We start from the raw sequence: 21,143 nt of genomic DNA on the forward strand, positions 1-21,143 counted from the left end.
AAAGCTTTTGCGGCGCACGAGTCATCTCTCGGCCCGACCGTTCCGATGGTCCGAGTTCCTGTTCAAAAGCATAATCGCTCAAAATGATGAGATACTCGATGTCCGTCAGAGATATTTCAGAGTTGTCTCACGGGCGCTTGTCGCCTCCACTTTCGAGTAGCGTCACGCCGACGCGCCAAGGCTCCTACTAGCTAAATCTCTAGTAAATGCAAGCCGGCTGTATACATATATTGAACATATGTGAGTAATATAACATGATAAGGATGCCCGAAGTGAAGATGATCTGTTTGTTATAGCGGTCATCGAAGCAGGTCTGTAATCCATCCACTGGTAGTAGTGTCCAGGCATGAATAGTGACGGTTTAACAATGTACAAGAAACATGATGGTTGTTAATGCAAACTGGAAAATAAGTTAGTCTTTCCTCGTTCAGCGATACTGACAGTTGGACTCACCGAAGTGTGTGAGCAGCGCGCGGGCCCGTTTCAACTTCAATTTCCGAGTAGATGCAGCAGATCAGGCTCCGCAACACAACCCGCCCTCGAGTTATGCACATGCCTCACCAGTGCGTCCCTGCGGCTAAAGCTCTTCATACAGCCGCCTACCATCTTCGTGTCCCTGAACATATACCAGTCGTCCGGATTGCACACATCATAGAGGAACGCGTCCTTCAGCGGCACCCCGCAGCACACCCACTTCGCGTAGCTCTCACTTGCCCGGTGCGTGTTCAGGTGCCGCCGCATATCCGGCACGCGCGTCTCCCTCTGGCTGTACCCGCACCCAAGTGGACACTCAAGCGAGCGGCTCGCGGCGAACTTGGTGAGCATCTCGTCGAACTCTTGTTGGGTGATGTGGACCTGTGAGTTACGTGCGCTCGAGCTACGCCTCGACCTGACGGGAAGCGACAGAGAGTATGGCGCTGGCGCAGATGGTGTTTTACGGGATGTATGGGTCGAGGAGCCATAATATGGGCCGCATCGGTATTCATGGGGACTGGTGGAGGACGCAGTAGAATCTCTCTCGATGGCGGAGTAGTCGGCGTCTTCAGTGTCTATCTCAGACTCGCCATCGTCGCTGTCATACAAAGAGACGGTCTGCCTCAGAAGCAGTAAGTTTTGTGACCTGCGCTCATCATCCTGTTCCTGACGTCCAGAGCTTCCGGGAATATGTGATTCGTCTTGCGGACAAGTACGAGGCTGCTTCACCCTAGTCAATACAATACACGGTGTGAACGGCTGAAACAGTCTCAGAGGAACAAAGGACGTACCGCCAGTAGCCGTTGTTCAACCAAGCACCAGGATTCGCCGCCTCAACCTCGGATACAGCGCTCGAATCGGCCTCCTCCATGTTGGTCCCCGACTCCTTGTCTGAGTCAGGGTAGAGCAGCGTGTCATCGTCAGACGAATAGTCTGCCAGCGGCTTGAGGGAATGCGACGGCGAAGGCAGGAATGGTGGTTCGCAGAGCCCGCTCTCCTTCTCATCCTTCATGGGCGATTGGGACATCCTGGGATAGCAGATACTAATGGAAGGAAGCGCGAACGCTGCACTCAATTTATGGGGGTTCGAGGAAGCAGTGGCGTACGGGGGCGGCCTGGTCCAGTATGGTAGGGAAAGCGGCGGCAGGGTCGCCATATTTATATAGCGCGCCGCGCTGGGTGGCTCTGGTGACAGAACAAGGCTCATGGTGGCACTGGAGACGAGGGACAGACGGAGGGCTGCGTCTGTCCTTTGTCCGAGTGGCCTTTCAGCCACCCGGCGAGATCTACGCGAGATCAATCTCGATCGGCGGCGGGTGATGGAATTGGCGCGGGAACGCGGAGTGGCCAAGAGGGCATTGTTCGACCACCTTGGTCTCCCCCTGCGTCCATTGGGGTGCCCGGTGTTCCTCCCAATATTGAGCTCGTCCTTATTTTATTCAGCACCATGCCGGCAAAGAAAAATGGCTTCAACTGTCTGCGACCTTCAGCCTGGCTGGCGGTGGCTGCGAACGAGGTAAGTCTTTGTTTCACTCGTGATGGATTATCTAAGCCTGTGCCGGATATCTTGATGAGCCCTCGCCACCGAAACAATAAATGGAACACACTGCGGTGTCGGCATCGGAAGACATGTTAACACCCGGGGCCACTCCCGTCTGGACGGCACGTGCTACTAACGTTGCCAGTAGTAGCCACAGGTGAGTAGCTATCACATTCTATTCTCATTATCCAGCCAACTGTTTGTCTCGCCAGCGTTTACTTACATGGACGTGGTTAATAAAACGTAATCGAACTCCTTTCCCGGATGCAAGAGTCGGGCAAGATACAGGTCAGCGAACATGTCAATGCTGTTACTCGAGACGAAATGTCGTGAGGCTACGACGGACACTGCTGATGCCTTCGGATACAATTCATCCATACTAACTCACGGGTTTAGCTCGCTGTCCGGAAGCTGCATCATTCCTCCGAAAGTCATCCTGAATGCCGCACCGTCCTGGTATTCGAGCAACGACGAGGATGCTGGTGAATCCTGCGCGACTGCAGGATAAACACTATGCGGAATCTCCTGCTCCAGGGGAGGAATACGGAGTGCCGCAGGTGAGGCAAGACGGAAGGGCACGTGGCGGGCCACTGTTCGCACCACATCGCGTATACCCCACCTGCTTTTGATGCGTCTGACCTGAGCTTCGAACATGAATTCCGCAATAAGATCAAGTTCGTCGTATGCATCCTTCGCCTCTTCTTCACGCATGATATGCCGTAGAGGCTCTCTATCAACGAGATAAACTCGCTGATTGGGTGATCCTGCATTTTGCAGGTTGTTCTTGACGCTCTCGCGCGTGTCCCACTCATGCTTCTTGATAGCCTCTTCCTTTGAACAGTCTTCTTCTTCCATGATGTTCCGAACGTGCTGATTCGTTTTCGACCGCACGATATATGATGGTATGTTGAATCGCGCACAGTTTCGAATGAGGTCTATATCGATCTCCGTCATACGGTCGCCGATCAGGATGATGATGCAGTCGAAGATGTATAGGCCCTGGTCACTGAAGTACTGCTCCGCTGGCACGTTCAGCGTTCCTGCTCCCGGGATGTCATACCAAACGAAGGGGAGGCTGGCATCGGAATCGTCGTAGCGGGTGATGGTGTCTGTGGTCTCCGTCGTGCCGACCGGGGCAGCGCCCGCATCGTTCTTGCGTAGGCCGCGGAGAGAGTTGATAAGTGACGACTTGCCACTTCCCGCACCGCCGGCGACTGCAAAGTGGCAAAATCCTTCCTTGTAGCCCAAACGACGCAAGGTCTCTTCGAATTTATCTCGAGTGGGAAGAACGATGGGGTTGAACTTTTGTCGTAGCCTCCATTCCGCTCGCGACATTATTCTGTTAAAGAAACTAAAGCCCTTTGCATGATCCGCCTTGGTCATTGAGGCTTGGGCGTCTTGTGTTGTCCAGTCGTCCTGGTCCGTCCAGAACTCGTCTGACGTTGCCAAGTCTAGTAATGATCCGGCAGGGAACGCAGGCTCCAGTTCTATCTCGAGCCTTGCAAAGCCAATCAGCTTAGATCCTAAAGATATTCGGGAAGTTCGCTCACGGTTGCATATTGTCTCTCCCAGAGGTATGACCATGAATATCTGTCTCATGTTCTTCCTTGCACTCCTGCTTCTGATTCTCAAGGCTGTCTGCCTGCCCATCTTCCGGCATCTCGTTGTCCTCCTTTCTCGTGCCCTCTGCCATCTCATTCTGATCGTCCGCATCGCGCATCTCGTCGCACTTCTCCGGCTCCTCGTGATGATCAGGCTCCTCCTTATTCTCGGGCATTTCGTTTGCCTCGTTGTGCTCGCCCTCCGCCATCTCATTATGTTCGTCTGCAACAAGCTGCTCGCCGGACTGTCGTCCCTGCTCTTGAGGATCCTGTTCTCCTGGTCTGTCATCTTCGTCTTTCATATGTTTCTTCATCTTCTCAAGTGTAGGGTTCTCCTTGACATCGTGTTTCTGTGCGCTGTTGCGAAATATTTCTCGAAGCCAGCCGGCCACACGGGATACAGTGTTGCCCATGATGATGATGACCACTTCTGAAAGGGTGAGTCTATGAAATCTATCGTTTCGCATTCGTTAGCACCTCAATCGCAGGTTTCAGGAACGAACCTTCGCTTGTTGACGGCGGGAGTGTAGTCGAAGCTTGAAGATACGATTGAAGGGCAGGTTGAGGGCACGCTAGGACTCCAAGACCCTCTACCCCTGGCCACGTTGAATAGTGCAGGGCCCTGGCTGCCCCGAGTTCTTCATCTAGTATGCTTCGGGAAGCAGGGGTCTACTTCCAGCCGTGCTGTTGCCTCATGTCCGTATACCTCGACATTGTTTCTCGCGAGCGCTATTTGGTTGGTTCTGGAACAAGAAGTGATACACAGATATCATGCCATGCAAGACAGATGAGCATAATATTCTGCAGTACGAACATGTAAGGAGAGTTAGCTTTATATTTTCCAGGCTCAAAAGCAATTTGGACGGCAGGGGATGACAAGCAAAATTGTGAGTATCTGAAACCGCGTAGCCATCCTACATCATACTTGTAGTACAGCTTTGGATTCTGAGATCATCTCACCACAAATCGATCATCAAGACATGCGCGGAAAGGTGAGTACGGGTACAACTACATCCCGAAAGCAAGAGGGCAATTGAGCGGGACTCGAGAACTTGATCAGCTTGAAGACTATCTCTATGTTCGTGAGTCGCTGCTATTCGAGGTGCATCATAAACGTACACAAATACAGCGCGAATCATTCATCCCAATCGAATCCCGCGCCAAGCTCGTCTTCCGGCAATATGGCAGGATGTCCTTCAGTGGCCATCATAGGGCTTTGACTATGGGGCGAAGGCGGACTTCCTTGTGGATCTGGCCCAAAAACAATGGCCTTGAGCTTATCGAGTGACACCGGGACACGAAAGTGGGCAGATGAGGGATGCCAACGTTCGTATCATTTCTTGTGCATCCTGCTTGCTCCGGGATCGTCTTACCCGAGCCTCGGCCAGCAGTTTAACGAGGAGATCGTACTCGTCAAATGCTTCTTTTGGCTCATCATCCTGAACGATGCTGCGCAGGCTCTCGCTGTCAACCAAGTAGACCCGCTGCTTGTCTAATCGCGCACGCTGCAGGTTGTCTACGACATCCTTGCGCGTCTGCCGTTCAAGCGTCTTGCGGGCTTCCTCCCTTGAGCACCTACTCCTTCTTTCCTTCATGATGTTTTGGATATGCTGCGTCGCTTTAGACCGCACGATGTACGACGGGATCACGAACTGCGAACAGTTGCAGATAAGGTCTATGTCAATCGTGGTGACGCGATCGCCAATGACGATGACAATGCAGTCGAAGATATATAGACCTTGATCAATGAAATATCGTTCCGCTGGCACGTTCGATGTCCCGGCGCCTGGGATGTCATATCATACAAAGGGAAGACTTGGATCGGGGTCATCATAGCGGGTGATGGCCTTGGTGGTCTCGTTCGTGCCGACTGGAGCAGCGCCAGGATTCCCCGCGTAAAGGCCGCGGAAAGAATTGATAAGTGACGACTTGCCGCTCCCTGCAGCGCCTGCGACTGCAAAATGGCAAAAACCTTCCTTGTAATTCAGGCGCTGCAAAGTCTCTTCGAAGGCCTCCTGAGTAGGAAGGATGACCGGATCGAGCTGTTGTTGCAGGCTCTTTTCCGCTCGTGGCAATATAGTATCGAAGAAGTGCCGGACCTTTGAAATATTCTCGATGGCCACAGTAGCTTCAGAATCTGTGGAGCACAGGCTTGCCGAGTCGGTCTCTGAGTCCTGTGTCATTGTATCTTTGGCCTTCGCGAACGCTGGATCCAATCCTGTTGGCTGCTCGACGTGCTCTTGAGAGAGGGTTTGCTCTTGTGTGGCGTCATTAATTCTGGCTCACTGATCAGCAAGTCAACATCAGGCTGGCTTAGAAACTCACAGTGCCGTTTGGTTTTGTCCCGATTGTCCCGAGAGCCACTCAATGTGAGCGCTTGCCTTGCGCTTGGGATTGGGCTGCTGTTCCCTTTTGTGGTCTTCCTGCTTGTACTGATATCCCCCTGGATTTTCCATGCGTACTATCATATTATCCATCGTCGCATTGTTTCCCATGTTGCCCTCCTTTCCATCGCGCCGGAAATCGTCGCGGAGCCAGCGGGCGATAGAGGATAACACATTGCCCATTGCGATTTGCAATCGATCGCTCCAAGACGTTGAAGATATGTGCCGCGATGTCTGTCCAACGATCTTGGTCAATGCATCACTCGCAGACCGAAAAAGTGAATACTGAGCACCGGACGTTCACTTGTCCAAGGCGGTGAGCTGGTATTGCTTGACGAGATAGGACTGTCGTTCAACAGAGGTGGATGCTCCGAGAACCCTGGCAGTTGGTCACGTTGACCTGCGGCTTGCGACTCACCGTCCCGTGCTATCAAACCTTATACACTAGATTTGTACATGGGTGTCGTTCGCGCTGTTCCCCAGCCTTAGACGTAACCCAATGCAACCCAAATACCTCGCACACAAACCCGTCACAGTAGATAGAAACCAGCTCGATGTGCTGAACTCATCTGAGACTCCGATAGTGGTACAAAGAGCATGACAATCGGCCATCGATCACCATAGACTGTAGAACACTGCCTGCAGGGATTAGCTGACCGCAAGTGCCCTTCAAGACAAAAACTTATGTCCATGAATCGGCGAGGAAATGCGCTTCTTGCGCCACATGCCCTGAATTCCAGCTCAGTCAACGGTCAGAATACGGAGTACCTCCCTCAGTCGCGCCTGGAACTCCGGGGCTCGGATTCTCCTCACGTGAGTGTCAAGCATGAGGTCTCGTACGAACTCAAGTTCGTCGATCACGTCCGGAGCAGGTTTTCTTGCATACAACTTGAGGTAATTCTTCGTATCGACGAGATAGACTCGCTGCTCTGGCAGTTGCGCTATGAGCAGATTGTGTTTGATACTATCGCGAGCGGTTGTGACATACGTCTTCCGCGCCCGTTGTATGAGCACTCCGCGTTTCTCCTCGTCCTCATCATCGCTGTCCTCCGCGATATCCTGTATGGTGTTCTCGATGCGCTGTAAGGATTTAGGGCGCACGATGTACGTGGGTATATTATAGAGGGAAGCATTTTGCATAATGGCAATGTCGATCTCGGTGATTCGCTCGCCAATCACGACGATGATGCAGTCGAAGATGTAAAGGCCCTGATCATTGAAGTATTGCGCTGCAGGAACTGTGAGGGTGCCTGCTCCAGGTATGTCGTACCAAACGAATGGTGTGTCCGGATTGGAATCGGGGTAGCGACCGATCTCGAGAGTGGTTTCCGTCGAGCCGGTGGGAGCTGCGCCGTCCTGTCCATTTCGCAGGCCACGCAAAGCATTGATTAGCGATGACTTTCCGCTGCCTGCAGCACCTGCAACTGCAAAATGGAATTTGCCTTCTTGATAGTCGAGTCGAAGGAGCGCCCTGTCGAATTCTGCTTTGCTAGGCAGAACAGTCGCAGTCGGCACGGATCGCCCTTTCGCCTCCGCTTTCTTGAGTAGCGATTGCAGATCTTCCTGCCACTGAGCAGGACGGCGACTCTCTTCGCGAACTTCCGTCATCTCGACATTTACCTCAGGCTGGTCGCGGATCGGATCCTCCTCATGATTCGAATCCCCCGTTTCCAACCTTCTTCTGAGCCATATCATGGTCGGGCTCTCGTCTGGTCCTCCTCCAGGCCGCGGCCACAATATTGTCAAGATCAAAACTATCGCGCACCCCGCGATTGACCCTGGGATGGCAGCCAGCAAGCCTGCGGCAGCAGCACCCTCCGCGGCAGTAAAAGCTCCTGCAGCGACACCTCCAGTAGTCATTCCTCCTATCAACGAAAACAGTGCGCTGTATGTCGCACAAGATTTCGACGACTCAATCGCTACTAAGCAACCTGAGATGTACGCGGCGACTTACGCAGCCTGAGGAACTGCATGGCTTGAGGCATATCCGAAGACTTGTGCGACTTGCGGGCCCACATAGGACGCTAACGGCGCGGACATGAGCACACCCATCTCCACTATGGGAGGACAGTTCTGCCTGTAATCCTGCACTGAGCGGGTGAGGCTGACTGGGAGATGATGAGAAACGCGATGAAAGAGATTGCAATTGAATGTGAATGAGGTGAACCCATCGGCCATCACCGTGCGGTCCGTGCCTCGTGCATGTTGTGACACTCTCACCTGCCATATAAAGGGCGCGAGCCTCAAGCAAGGTTAAGAAGTCAAGACGCCCACGAGTGTCGAGCTCGAATCGTTCATGAACCATCCTTTAATGCACTGATATATAGTCTAGCTGTGCTTTCGCAGATAACACTCACTGATGGAGCCCGTCGGTCTTCCCGCGGCCAGTCAATTCCTGATGCTATTTATATAGGCGAGAATCCAAACGGTTTGGTGTGTTCTGCCAAGCCGTCACATGCAAGGTTCCCAGATGCGCTACATTCAAAATTGGAGCGAAGGAGTCGAGCAGGACCTGAGGAACACGACGACTGTCAATTGGCACATGATAAGCACACGTAAAGCCCTTGATGTGTACGGTGTTCTCACCTGCGATTGCAAGTTTCGCGAGTCTGTGGCGCAGAACTGACATTGCACTTAAGAATCCTACGGAATATGCAATATGCTGAATTGCGTGGAGAGATAGCTCGATATTGCTAATATATATATAAAATCAATGCAACAATCCAGCACACCATGATATACGAGGAAACTGTGATGCTACAGACGTTCGTCCTAAGGAACCGAAACTTGAGGTTGTCTAGCGCGTGAGAGTGTGAAACGAACGACACAAGTCATTGCAATGTTCGACACCGATGCGTTACAAACGTCTGATACTTAAAGTCAGACTGCGCGAAGCGGAATATATATAGGGTGACAACTTACCTGCAGACTACTTGTTTTTCTTCTTCTTGCGTGGCTCTTCCTCATCTTCAAGCAGGACCTCACCTACGCACGGGATCTTCTTGTTACGCACATGCCTATCGAGCGAATCGCGCCGAGCGAAGCTTTTCTGACACCCGCCAGTCATCTCCATTCCATCGATCGTGTATATATGCTTTACAGCCTTGATCCCAAATAGTTTCGCTTGCGCGACGGGTACGCCGCGACACACCCACATATTGCGAGCGTCTGCAGAGTGTGTCTTGATATGCCGTTTCATATCCCCTAGACGCCGGCTCGACTGCTTGAAGCCACAGCCGACTGGACAATGTGTCGATTGGCTCGTAGTGAACTTCTGGAAGAGCGCTTCGAGTTTCTGGTGGTCGAGAGACACCTGCTCGTTTCGGGCACGCGAAGCATATGATTCAGGGCTGACGGAACGGGAAGGAGGAGCAGAGGAAGGTGGGCGAGAGGCGGTGCGGGTCGATGCAACTGAAGGCGGGCGAGAGGCAGTGCGGGTAGATACAAGTGAAGGGGAAGGAGCACGCGATGTGCGAGACGATGAAGCATTACGATAGGGATGATAGCGGCGGATGCGGGACTTTTGAACCCGTGCGAGTCGGGTGGGGAAGAATTCATCCTCGCTGGATTCCTCTTGCTTCGTGCGAGTCGCTTCCGATTCGTCCTCGGATTCCGCATATGAATCGGGAGTATCACGGGTCCTACTGACATACCGCGCGGTCTGTTGTCCAGGCCGGACTGATGTGGTGAGACTTTGCCGAGAAGTAGACCTGTAGCACAGAACTATCAATGAACTACGCCCCATCGTTTATCAGATAGACAAAGATATTATGTTCATCGCAACGCCTGTAACCACTGAGGTCTGCAGCATTTGAGTTCAAATTGGTACGTATATGAACGGGCACGTTCCGGAAATGGCTCGAATGCAAATTAAAGGAACCTACCTCAGACCCGATCCACGGAGACCAGTGGGAAAGTTCGATGGTCCGCTTAGGGCCGCCTGTGATCCCTCTGAATCGGGCCCGTCTGCCTCGTTTGCTTCATCGTCCACTCGTGTGGCACGCAGGTCGGAGTCGCGCTGGCTTGAATTGACCGACCGCTGAGCATTGTCTGCTGTATAAATATGCCTTGTGGAAGGCCCCGGGCCTTTACCCCGTTGATCTGTGTCCCAGCTTGTCCCGAATGCCAAGTGGTAGCGATGCTTGAAGAAAGCTATGCGACAAGCGAGAGGAAGTGATAACTCGAATGAGAATGAAAGCCTGGATGCAGCTGAAGATAGATCGTACTGCGCATGAACTGTGCTAATGGCCCAGCGTGTAAATGGACGACAGAGGTTTTGCAACAGACATAGACGTTCGACGTTCACTGTTCAGTGGCAAGTGGCGTTGTTTAGCGCCCGACGTTGTGGCGAGCACGTTGGGCTTTGCCGCATGGTGTGGCCGCGCACGGGTTTCGCTACAACTTGACGAACGAGCCACCGCATCTGGCGTACTACGTTTCGCCTGCAATGGCACTATTCAGAAGGTCGATAACGAACGATGCAGTCCATCGCAAACTCCGAGCTTGGATGGGTATTGCGAGTGGCACCGGCTATGTGCACCACGTGGAATTTCGGTAGAAAATTCCGTTCAAGCTTGACATGGCACTCTCAAGTCCTTAATCGAAACTTTGCTGTGCGTATATACGTTCAGATTTGTGGACGTGCATGGGCTGCCGTACCCGTTCTGAACATCGGAAATAAAGTTGTCAGACATTTTTCAGAGTTAGCACGGCGCAAAGACGGCAATTTTGACGAGTATTGCAGGGCAGAACACTTTCATGTGCATGTCAGCTTTATCGGACCGCAACGCGTATTACGGTACTGTAGCTATACAGGATGAGCTACGCACGAGCGAGCGTACGCGAAATGTCCAAGGTCTTGAAGTGCTACATACTAGAAAGGCAAGATGACATATGATGAAGTCCGACACATTCCGCAAGCTGATCATCCGAAGAAGTGAATGATACAAGATACGAAACTTCGAGCTAGAGGCAATCTTCGCGTACATCATCAATATTGAGAAAAACCTGTAGAAAGAAGTCTCGGCCGAGGTAACGCCTGGCATCACGTTTGGTCAATCATGAATGCAAATGGATCGATACCACGTCGGTTCAATTCATCTGATGCCCAGGTCAATCAATAAGTCTTCTCAAAGCTTCCCATCGTCGATCATGTTTTTCAGCTTCTTATCCTGTGAGGTAGACTCGTCGACTCGGGAGCCAACGTCGGCAAAATTGAAAGCAACACTTCCATGCGTATGCGTATGCGTGATGTACTTGTCGCAATCTGTTTATTCGCACCGATGGCCTTGACTGCACGATGCACTTCGGAACGTTTCGGAGGCGTTCGCAGTCTCGTAAAATCTCGATGTCGACCTCCAATGAATGTCTGTCGAAGAGGACAACGATGCATTTGAATACGTAAAGCCGTTGATCGTTGGAGTAAAGCTCCGGGAATCGTTAGGGTATGGTTCCTGGAGTATCATAACAGACAAACGGGCGAGCGGAACCGAGGTTGTAGCCATAATGAGCGCAATGCATCGTAATCTCCATCGTACCATTCAGCATCGCCCCTGGATCACTGTTGCAAAGACCGTGCAGGGCACTTATCAGAGGTGACTTCGTTCCTGTGCCAGCAATGGCGATATGAATCTTGGAAGTTGCACCTCTTCGTCAGTCAGTAGGAAGAATGATGGATTTGCGCGGTCACCACATGCTTACCTCTGCCAGTCTTAATATTCTGAGTCTTCGCCGCGAAGTGTTTCCAAACATAAGCTTTATGCCTCGTGATACTTGGATATCTGGATCCTCAGGCCTCAGATCTCAGCTTTAATGATACATCAGAACGTTCCTCCTACTAGGTAAAGGTTGTGAAAACGCCGGACGTCAGTTGATTTACCATTTCGCGACTGTGTACTTGGTCGTGACAGAACTAACATGATGCTGATGCGACGTACGACATCTGATTAACACAGTATAAGCGTACATATCGAGCAAGATATATTGACGAGCGCGAGCGCAGACAAACATCACGCAATGCAGGATGCGTGTACACGATCATGAAAGTCAGGACAAGTATACATCATGCATGAAAAAGCATACAAACTTTGATGAGAAACATATAGCAGATTGGCACATACCCGGAACCGCAAAAATGCAGGAAATGGCCTTATACAGAGTTCATAGCGTAAGACGTACCGTGTCAACCTCGGGCAACAACAGAGCGGGAACGGCGGAGACGGGCCTCGGCGAGAAGATCCCTGAGTAGAATCCACTCGTCGATGGCCTTCGGAGGCTGACGGCCCTTGATTACTTGCGCCATCGTCTCCTTGTCCACGAGATAGACCCTCTGCGGGGGCAACTTTGCTTGTTCAAGGTTCCGCAGGACGCTCTTGCGGGTCTCGAGGTCGTACTGCTCCCGCGCGCGCGCCCATTTGGCTGCCTCCGAGCCCAGGGTCTTCCCCTCCACTTCCTCATCGTCCAGGGTCTCATCCTCCTCCTCCTCATCGTCCCACTCCAAGTCCTCCATGACATTGCGAATGTGCTGGAGGGACTTGGAGCGTACGATGTAAGCTGGAATATTGAAACGCTCGCAATTGCGAAGGATCGCGATGTCCGTGTCGGTGAACCGGGCGTCGAAAAGCACAATGATGCAATCAAAAACGTACAATCCCTGAGCGTTGAAGTACACGAAGTCGGGGATTTTCAAGGTACCAGCGCCCGGAACATCATACCACACAAACGGGTTCCGAGAGTCGGGGTCGGGGTAACGAGTGATAACACTCGTGGTCTCGGTAACGCCTGTGGGTGCGGCGCCGGCGCCACGATGTTTGTTTCTCAAGCCGCGGAATGCGTTGATGAGTGAGGATTTGCCGCTGCCGGCAATTCCAGCGACCGCGAAGTGGAATAAGCCCTCTTGATACTGCAGACGCTTCTTGGTTGCGTTATACTCCTCCATTGTCGGAATGAGGACGGGCTTGATCCCCTTCCGGACGTTTCGCTGCACCTCCTCGAGCTGCTCCCTTGCCTCCTGGGCCACCTTGTCTGCTGCAGCCCTAGCTTCCTCCGCCCTCTTCCTCTCTTCCTCAGCATTCCTACGTTCTTCTTCAGCGCATCTCTTTTCCTCTTCCGCTTTACGCTGTCCTTCTTCGGCACGCCTGGTATCCTCTTCGGCCTTCCTCCTGGCCTCATCGGCCAGCCACTTCTCATGCTCCGCCCTCCGCTGGCCCTCCTCAGCATTATTGCACTCTTCCTCCGTCTTCCTGGCTTCTTCTTCGGTCTGTCTGCGTCTCTCCTCAGCATCTCGTTGTTGAGTCTCCGCCCACTGCCTCGCCTCTTCCGCCCTCCGTTTCTCCTCCTCGGCCCTCCGAGCATCCTCTTCAGCCCTGTGTTGAGCCTCCTCTGCCCGCCGCCGCTCTGCTTCTCGCTCACGGGCCTCGTTCTCGGCCTTCCTGCGCTGTTCCTCTGCCTGTCGCTTTTCTTCCTCCGCACGCCACTTCTCCGCCTCAGCTTGCTCCCTCTTTCTCTGTTCTTCTCGGATGCGCTCTTCTAACTCCTCCGTCACGGGATTGCGCGCGATGGAACCGGAAGACGAGTCGGACCGGAGACCTTCGATCAAGCCGACGACAGCACCGATGAGGTCTGTCGCGACGGCGATGACAGATTCGACTACTCCCATATGACTGATTGGACGAATGTTATTCATCATTGACGTGAGATACGATGTAAGATATGGACTTTGGCAGTAGCTTCACACTTACAGGTAGCAGATGATTGAAAACAGGCAAGCGATGCGAACGATGACGGGCGGGGATGGCAGGGGAGCAAAGAGGTACGTCGAATGGTGAGGGCGCTGATCATGCCAGGGACGCGCATTCCTGTATTTAAGAGCACGGGCACGTGTAGTAGGCATGTATCGCGCGCAGAATCTCGTCATCTTTGGAGAATACTGGGACAATGGATCTGCGATCGCGTAGATTGAATACAGAGCGCTGATAAGATAATCTGCCGTCGGCTCTGATCGCGTTCTGCCCCGATCTGCCAAAACTACTATTGTAGCAAATCTCATTGGTCCATTCCAATTTTGTCTGTACTTTTGTCCTGGATTAAACCCGATGTGTCCGGCCTTGCCTCCCGTTCTTTAACAATTTATATACCGCCGAAGGCGGTCGAGGGTGTGGCTAAGTACATGGCATATCGCAGGATTACGTAGGTAGGGACGGGGGTGGGGTGATACAAGCGACCACGACCGGGACAGAGCCTATCCGGGTGTGTAGGTCCAGGCATCGCTGCCTCGGAGGAAGGCGTTCAGCCCTCCCGTGTCGTACGGTATATCTCCTGTCCTCCCCGCACTCACAAAAGGAGATTTATAGGTCTACCTAGGGGAGACAACGTGTCGCGTCTCCCACGCAGCACTCACCGTCCCGACGTCGTACATCGTGTCGTGACATACCATGGGCAAGAGCGTCTTCTCCGTGCCTATCTTCTTCATCGTCTTTCGTGAGACCCTCGAGGCGGCCATCATCGTCTCCGTCCTGCTCGGTCTTGTCGAGCAGATCGTGAAGGAGAGCGACGGCACGGCGCTTGGCTTGGCGGAACCCAATGTGCAGGGGGAGTCGGGTAACGCAGAGCACGAGGAAAAGCAACACTCTCATTCTGACACGGCTTCATCGACACAGCAAGACGATGCATCTGCACCTGAGCTTCTGGTCGAGCCCGACCGCGACCTCGCGATGAAGCGGCTGATGCGCAAGATGCGGCTGCAGATTTTTTTTGGTGCTGTTCTCGGCCTGATCATTGCAGCTGCTATCGGTGCTGCTTTCATCGCCGTCTGGTTCACCCAAGCGTCCAACTTGTGGTCAAGTACGGAGGGACTGTGGGAAGGTAGGAAGACGCATGCTACCCAGAGAAAAGCACTCTGCTCACCGGTGCTGCCCTGCAGGTATTTTCTCGGTCGTCGCAGCGATCATCATCTTCGTTATGGGCGTTACCATGCTCAAGATGGACCGCGCAAAAGCAAAGTGGCGCATCAAGCTACTCAACGCGTTCTCTGGCAAGCGTACGTCTGCCATTATGCCTAACCGTCACATTGTCTGCCAGCTGACTTGCCACTTCTTCACTTTCAGGCGTGGACAAGTCGACTCGTGCCGGCCGCTGGATGCTGTTCATCCTGCCGCTTATTACCGTCTTGCGTGAGGGCATGGAAGCTGTCGTCTTTGTCGGTGGTGTGTCGCTCGGACAGAGTGCCACCGCGATTCCGATCGCTGCTATCGTCGGCTTCGTTTGCGGCATCGTCTGCGGATACCTCATTTATGCATTTGCCAGTCGCACGAGTGAGTTTTTAGTATTCAACGTATGAGAAACGCGTAATTGAACTCGCGCCTCCCCAGCATTGACGATATTCATGGTTGTGATGACGAACTTCATTCTCCTCATCGGTGCCGGACTGTTCAGCAGGGGTATCTGGGACTTTCAGCAGCAGCACTTTGACAACATGTATGCACACCCTCCAAGATATTTTTGCCCTCACTGTACAACTGTTTTTCTTTCTCTTCATAGCGTCGGTAAAGAGGTCGGCGACACAGGAGGCGACGGCCCGGGATCGTTCGATGTACAAGGAAATGTCTGGCATCTCGACTGCTGTAACCCCAATAACGACTTCGACAGCGACGGCTGGTCAATTTTCTACGCCATCTTCGGTTGGACGAACAGTGCGACGATGGGAAGCGTCCTCTCCTATGTTTTCTACTGGCTCGCCGTAATTGCCGTGCTGATTTACCTCAAGTTCAAGGAGGTCTGTATCTTGTTTACCGCATTCTTCGCGGCGAATTCTGACGTGTGACGTTTCGCTGTTTCTAGGGTCGCACGAAGCTGTTGGGCAAGGAGAGCGCTGCAGGCGTGCGTCGCCGGGAACGTCAGGAAAGGCTCGCGCTCGAGGCGGAGGACGAAAAGACCAGCAAGCTGGAAGAGGAAGTCATTGCATGAGGACTGCAGCGGTAGACAAGCGTACATATCAATCAAGATATATTGACGAGCGCCAGCACAGACAACCATCACGCAATGCAGGATGCATGTACACGATCACGAAAGGCAATACAGCATACATGAAAAGGGTATGCAAACTTTAACGAGAAATGTTTAGCAGATCGGTACACACCCGGAACCGCAAAAAATGCAAGAGATGGCGTTATACAGAGCTCATGGCGCAAGACGTACCATGTCAACCTCGGGCAACAACAGAGCGGGAACGTCGAAGACGAGCCTCGGCGAGAAGATCCCTGAGTAGAATCCACTCGTCGATGGCTTTCGGAGGCTGACGGCCCTTGATTACTTGCGCCATTGTCTCCTTGTCCATAAGATAGACCCTCTGCGGAGGCAACTTTGCTTCTTCAAGGTTTCGCATGACGCTCTCGCGGGTCTCGAGGTCGTACTTCTCCCGCGCGCGCGCCCATTTGGCTGCATCGTCCAGGGTCTCCTCATCCTCCTCCTCATCGTCCCACTCCAAGTCCTCCGTGACATTGCGAATGTGCTGGAGGGACTTGGAGCGTACGATGTATGCTGGAATATTGAATCGCTCGCAATTGCGAAGGATCGCAATGTCCGTGTCGGTGAAGCGAGCGTCGAAAAGCACAATAATGCAGTCAAAGACGTACAAGCCCTGAGAATTGAAGTACACGAAGTCGGGGATTTTCAGGGTACCGGCACCCGGAACGTCATACCACACGAACGGGTTCCGAGAGTCGGGGTCGGGGTAGCGAGTAATAACACTCGTGGTCTCGGTAACGCCTGTGGGTGCCGCGTCACGGTGACTGTTTTTCAAGCCGCGGAATGCGTTGATGAGCGAGGATTTGCCGCTGCCGGCAATTCCAGCGACTGCGAAGTGGAACAGGCCCTCTTGATACTGCAGGCGTTCTTTGGTTGCATGATACTCCTCCAGTGTCGGAATGAGGACGGGCTTGATCCCCTTCCGGACGCTTCGCTGCACCTCTTCGAGCTGCTCCCTCGTCTCGTGGGCCACCTTGTCTGCTACAGTCCTAGCCTCCTCTGCCTTCTTCCTCTTCTCCTCAACATTTTTAAATTCATCTTCAGCCCGTCTCTTTTCTTCTTCCGCTTTGCGCTGTTCTTCTCCGGCGCGCCTGGTATCCTCCTCGGCCTTCCTCCTGGCCTCATCAGCCAGGTTCTTCTCGTGCTCCGCCCTGCGCTGACCCTCTTCAGCATTCCTGCGCTCTTCCTCCGTCTTCCTGGCTTCTTCTTCGGCCTGTCTGCGTCTCTCCTCAGCATCTCGTTGTTGATTCTCTGCCCGCTGCTTCGCCTCTTCCGCCCTCCGAGCGTCCGCCTCAGCCTGCTCCCTTTTCTTCTCTTCTTTCCGCATGCGCTCCTCTAACTCTTCCATCACGGGATTGGGTGCGATGGAACCAGAGGACCAGTCGGACCGGCAAGCTTCGACTAACCTGGTGACCGCAAACACGAGGCCTGTCGCTACGACGAGGACAGATTCGACTACTCCCATGTTGCTGATAGGACGAATGTTATTCACCATCGACGTGAGATACGATGTACGACTCACCCGGGTAGATAAGCAGCTTCACACCTACAGGTAGCAGATGATTAGAAAGAGACAAGCGATACGAACGATGACGGGCGGGGATAGCAGAGGAGCAAAGAGGCACGTCGAGTGGGTACAGAACTGAGTAGCCTTATTCTGCTGGCGATGTGCACTCCTGTATTTAAAAGCCCCCCACAGAAGCAAGGGCATGTGCGGTAGGCATGTATCGCGCGCAGAATCTGATCATCTTTGGACACGAAGAGTGAGCATTCTGGGGTTAGATCTGCGAACGCGTAGATAACGGTAACCTAGCTGCTCTAGTGGCACTTCTTAATCCCAGGCTCAGGGTCTGAGACACTATGCATGGAATACGGAGCGCTAACACCCTCGGTTCGTGCGTGGTGCATCAATAGATCGCATATCTATTGAGCGACGAGCAGTGTCTCAAGCAGACTGAAGCAAGCGATTGATCGCGGATTGCATGGAAAACCGTGTTCTCAGAGAGGATGAGGGTGGAGGAGAACCGCGGATTCCGATGAGGATATGGAAGATAGTCAATTCGCCATATGCACGTTGACCTTTCGACTAGGATGAGATGGAGCCTGGTGCCTTCCTGGTTAGTAGCGAGCGATGCCGGGAACAAAGAGTCAAGCTTTTAATTTTACATTCTGTGCACTTCGCGTGTTTCTGAAGTGTTTCGTGAGGCGCTATATGCGGAGGAACTAGGAGATAACGCGGGATTAGGCAAGATCATTGAACGAATGCCCTCCGAGTCTTTCAACGAGGTTTAACGCGGTTATGAGTATTCTTGGGAACCGCCGATGGTGTAGCTCGCTGATAGAGCTGCATAGATGTTAGCGAGCAAAGTCAATAGATCGCATATCTATCGGGCGACGAGCAGTGTCTGATGCAGACAAAAGCAAGAGATCAATCTTGTGGACTGCATGGAGAATAGTAGGCTCGAGCTAATACCAGGGGGTCCAGTGAGAAGTGTACCCGTGGGAACGCCGAGTTTGAACATGCCGCCGCCACCGCCACAACGCGACCACGCGACCAGAGGACGCGCCTCAGGCTGAGCGTGTCTTCCTGCATACTCCTCGTGTCGCTCAATGCTAGCATGACGTTCGTTAACGCATTCATACGGTCAAAGTCCTGTCTAAAGTAGCAAATATGTCTGAACCTGCTCAGTCTTCTCTCGGCGACCCTCAAATCAACGCTGAATGGCTTGCTGAGCTGTTCTCTCAAAAGTGTGGGATCTCGCAACCGCAAGAATTCCAGATCAAACACGGACTAGACATCATTGAAGGACGCAAGGTATTTCTAGTTATTGCACCAGGTCAGGGCAAGACGACAGTCTTCTGGGCCCCTCTACTCGCAGCTCAAGCACTCGGTGAGCGAGGCGTCGCGTTATACATTGTCCCTACCAAGCTACTTTCTATACAGCAGGTACGATATCTCTGCTGGATTCACACACAGAAATAAAGAGCTATGTATGGCTTGATTTACCAGAGCGAGAGTGCCCGTCGAGTTGGGCTGCGCGCGATCGCGCTGAACGAGGATACTGTCCGCGACGCATACTACGACAAGCGCGATCTTTACGACGAGCTGCAGAACGGTAAAGATGTCCGCATCACTTTCCTGAGCCCTCAAATGCTTGCTGGAGAACGCATGATGAAGCTCCTGCGAATATCTGGCTTCAAAGACCTGATCCGCTGGTTCATGATTGATGAGGCTCACTTGCCCGATGACGAGAGCCCTCTCTGGCGCGAAAGCTATTCTGTTCTCAAGACGATGCGTGCGCGGCTGAACTCCAATACAACCTGGGTTGCTGTGACCGGTACGGCTACTTCTGGTCATGCTCTCAAAATTGCGGCAGGTCTTGGCTTTCGGCAAGGGCAGTACGTGAACGCTCGTTACTCCATTGACTGCCCGCATATCAAGTACATCACTCGCTTCTTTATGCACCCATTCTCTGGCTCCGAGTTTCGATCGTCTCGACTCCGCGGAGAAGGTGGGTATATCAAAAGTTCCACTAGATGAATGCTGAGAAGGAGAGGGTGTAAAATACCCATGCTGCCAACTGTACGTTTGGAAGTTGGAGCCATAGCCTGCAAATATTGGACTGTACTGCCCATGGTATGCTGTATGCGGGTGAGAAGCTGTCGAAAAGGGACTGGCAAGCGGATAGGGCCTAGAGTCTGGGGAGTGGTTCGGGCCACTTTGGCGGGCAGAGGAAGGGAAAGTGGGGCTTTCTCTGCTTGCTTCTTCATCACTTTGATTTGTACTCTGTATTGCATTGGTTTCTTGAGATGACATGGCTAAAATACACGAGAGGAACACGATCTACGTGCGATGTTCTTTACAGACGCGTTCTGTACAACGCGATCACGTGGTGTGTCCGACCAGCGCCAAAGCTTCGAGCGTCGAATTGCCATCGGCATGTTGAAGCTCCGCTTTCCCACGGGGGTCTTCTGGACCCCCCGTGATAGTCTCAGCCTGAGTATAAGGAACGACTGTCTTCCTGTACGAAGGCTGATTTATGAGCCTAGGAGAATAGTGCGAGAATGCGCGTGGTCGTGTATGAACGAAGCGCGCAGTGGCAAATAGTCGTTTCTCCACGCAACGGATATACCTCAAGTGCAACTTTTGTGGCTCTATATTGTCAATTTTCTGGTCCATCCCGAAGTATATTAACCATTTCTCACCGCTTTTGCAGTATATGCTCGCCAGAGGCATCTTCAAGTTGCACTAGAAGAAAATAGGCACTGCAGAAAGGGGAAGGAACACCACTGCACAAGCGAGTTTCTCTTGAGCTCCTGCAGTACTTTGGAAGACAGAAGTTCTCTGTAACCGTGGCTAGCCAACCGAGTCTGTTCTGTACAGAACATTGCGCAGTAGACAGAACTCGAGCGAAATGTGCTCAAATCTCGGCGAAAACAGGTCACTGAACGTCTCATCTAGGTAAGTCGTGCTTCCTGTAACGAATCTATCAATCTGATCACTTATGCCAGCTGGAACACTTTGCGGCGCCGTGATTCAATGCTCAGGCATGTGCACTATGCAGCGCTTTATACTCATGAATACAGCCACCGGCGTCCGTCTTCTCTCTGCAGGTATCACCATCAGTTAAGGTTCTACATGCTTCCTCTTGCAACTCATTCGCATGCTGTCGGAACCGACTTCAGTTTCTTCACGCTCCACGGGCCTGTGCATCCACGAATCCTGCTCTCAGGCGAACGAGAGCCTTGATATGCCGCCAGGAATGTGTGGCTTATGATCTGCGAAATTATGCATCGGCAAATTCAGCAGTGTTACTCATCATCATTTCGTCAAAACGATGTGCCATTAGTGGGAGCATTTATGTCATCTGCGCCGAATCTTCCGAAAGGACATCAGTGGCAGTCGTCCTCCATGACGTTCTCTGGCGCGACTGTAGGGCAGGCGAAGCTGCGCGTGTCCCTATGTCGCCGACTGCGGGACAAGTACGCCTAGTCTAGGGTTGACGTAGCCTGCAGTGGTTGAAATCACATGCACATGCACATGGCGGGTCGTTTCCAGCCAACCACGTTGCAATCCGAAAAAGGCGGAGATGTATTTAGCGCTCTGGATGGTGCGGAACC

The 21,143-nt window shown here is 52.7% G+C and overlaps 9 protein-coding genes across 9 annotated transcripts; 2 read left to right on the forward strand and 7 right to left on the reverse strand.

The window, feature by feature from the left end:
• Positions 1-214: 214 nt before the first annotated feature.
• Positions 215-1,644, reverse strand: LAESUDRAFT_732630 (uncharacterized protein). The gene is made up of 3 exons (XM_040910276.1): positions 1,266-1,644; positions 454-1,204; positions 215-400 (listed from the first exon to the last, which is right to left on the reverse strand). Exons 1-2 carry the CDS (start codon positions 1,628-1,630, stop codon positions 490-492), a joined length of 1,080 nt encoding a protein of 359 aa, XP_040757781.1. The 5' UTR covers positions 1,631-1,644; the 3' UTR covers positions 215-400; positions 454-489.
• A 754-nt stretch (positions 1,645-2,398) lies between these two features.
• Positions 2,399-4,028, reverse strand: LAESUDRAFT_764951 (uncharacterized protein; the record flags this gene model as incomplete). The annotated part of the gene is made up of 2 exons (XM_040913550.1): positions 2,399-3,512; positions 3,565-4,028. The coding sequence occupies 2 exons, from the start codon at positions 4,026-4,028 to the stop codon at positions 2,399-2,401; spliced, it is 1,578 nt and encodes a 525-aa protein (XP_040757782.1).
• Positions 4,029-5,312: 1,284 nt separating this feature from the next.
• Positions 5,313-6,490, reverse strand: LAESUDRAFT_576349 (uncharacterized protein). The gene is made up of 3 exons (XM_040903019.1): positions 6,293-6,490; positions 5,941-6,233; positions 5,313-5,892 (listed from the first exon to the last, which is right to left on the reverse strand). The coding sequence occupies exons 2-3, from the start codon at positions 6,180-6,182 to the stop codon at positions 5,415-5,417; spliced, it is 720 nt and encodes a 239-aa protein (XP_040757783.1). The 5' UTR covers positions 6,183-6,233; positions 6,293-6,490; the 3' UTR covers positions 5,313-5,414.
• LAESUDRAFT_576400 (uncharacterized protein) lies at positions 6,491-8,375 on the reverse strand. Its single transcript, XM_040903020.1, has 3 exons — positions 8,357-8,375; positions 7,954-8,107; positions 6,491-7,884 (listed from the first exon to the last, which is right to left on the reverse strand). The coding sequence occupies exons 2-3, from the start codon at positions 8,049-8,051 to the stop codon at positions 6,741-6,743; spliced, it is 1,242 nt and encodes a 413-aa protein (XP_040757784.1). The 5' UTR covers positions 8,052-8,107; positions 8,357-8,375; the 3' UTR covers positions 6,491-6,740.
• A 275-nt stretch (positions 8,376-8,650) lies between these two features.
• LAESUDRAFT_576456 (uncharacterized protein) lies at positions 8,651-10,001 on the reverse strand. Its single transcript, XM_040903021.1, has 2 exons — positions 8,922-10,001; positions 8,651-8,866 (listed from the first exon to the last, which is right to left on the reverse strand). Exon 1 carries the CDS (start codon positions 9,742-9,744, stop codon positions 8,929-8,931), a length of 816 nt encoding a protein of 271 aa, XP_040757785.1. The 5' UTR covers positions 9,745-10,001; the 3' UTR covers positions 8,651-8,866; positions 8,922-8,928.
• A 1,956-nt stretch (positions 10,002-11,957) lies between these two features.
• Positions 11,958-13,912, reverse strand: LAESUDRAFT_816722 (uncharacterized protein). Its single transcript, XM_040914803.1, has 2 exons — positions 13,739-13,912; positions 11,958-13,660 (listed from the first exon to the last, which is right to left on the reverse strand). Exons 1-2 carry the CDS (start codon positions 13,888-13,890, stop codon positions 12,181-12,183), a joined length of 1,632 nt encoding a protein of 543 aa, XP_040757786.1. The 5' UTR covers positions 13,891-13,912; the 3' UTR covers positions 11,958-12,180.
• Positions 13,913-14,431: 519 nt separating this feature from the next.
• Positions 14,432-15,962, forward strand: LAESUDRAFT_718354 (iron permease FTR1; the record flags this gene model as incomplete). The annotated part of the gene is made up of 6 exons (XM_040907418.1): positions 14,432-14,861; positions 14,920-15,036; positions 15,104-15,310; positions 15,368-15,473; positions 15,537-15,771; positions 15,837-15,962. 6 exons carry the CDS (start codon positions 14,432-14,434, stop codon positions 15,960-15,962), a joined length of 1,221 nt encoding a protein of 406 aa, XP_040757787.1.
• Positions 15,963-16,224: 262 nt separating this feature from the next.
• On the reverse strand, positions 16,225-16,869 carry LAESUDRAFT_604149 (uncharacterized protein; the record flags this gene model as incomplete). Its single annotated transcript, XM_040903101.1, has 1 exon — positions 16,225-16,869. A coding segment is annotated over one exon (645 nt), but the record flags the coding sequence as incomplete, so codon positions are not given.
• Positions 16,870-18,693: 1,824 nt separating this feature from the next.
• On the forward strand, positions 18,694-19,843 carry LAESUDRAFT_709361 (P-loop containing nucleoside triphosphate hydrolase protein; the record flags this gene model as incomplete). The annotated part of the gene is made up of 2 exons (XM_040906717.1): positions 18,694-18,969; positions 19,033-19,843. 2 exons carry the CDS (start codon positions 18,694-18,696, stop codon positions 19,561-19,563), a joined length of 807 nt encoding a protein of 268 aa, XP_040757789.1. The 3' UTR covers positions 19,564-19,843.
• Between the last annotated feature and the right edge of the window lie 1,300 nt (positions 19,844-21,143).

Source organism: Laetiporus sulphureus (assembly GCF_001632365.1).
Source record: "Laetiporus sulphureus 93-53 unplaced genomic scaffold LAESUscaffold_95, whole genome shotgun sequence".
NCBI classification, from domain to species: Eukaryota; Fungi; Basidiomycota; class Agaricomycetes; order Polyporales; family Laetiporaceae; genus Laetiporus; species Laetiporus sulphureus.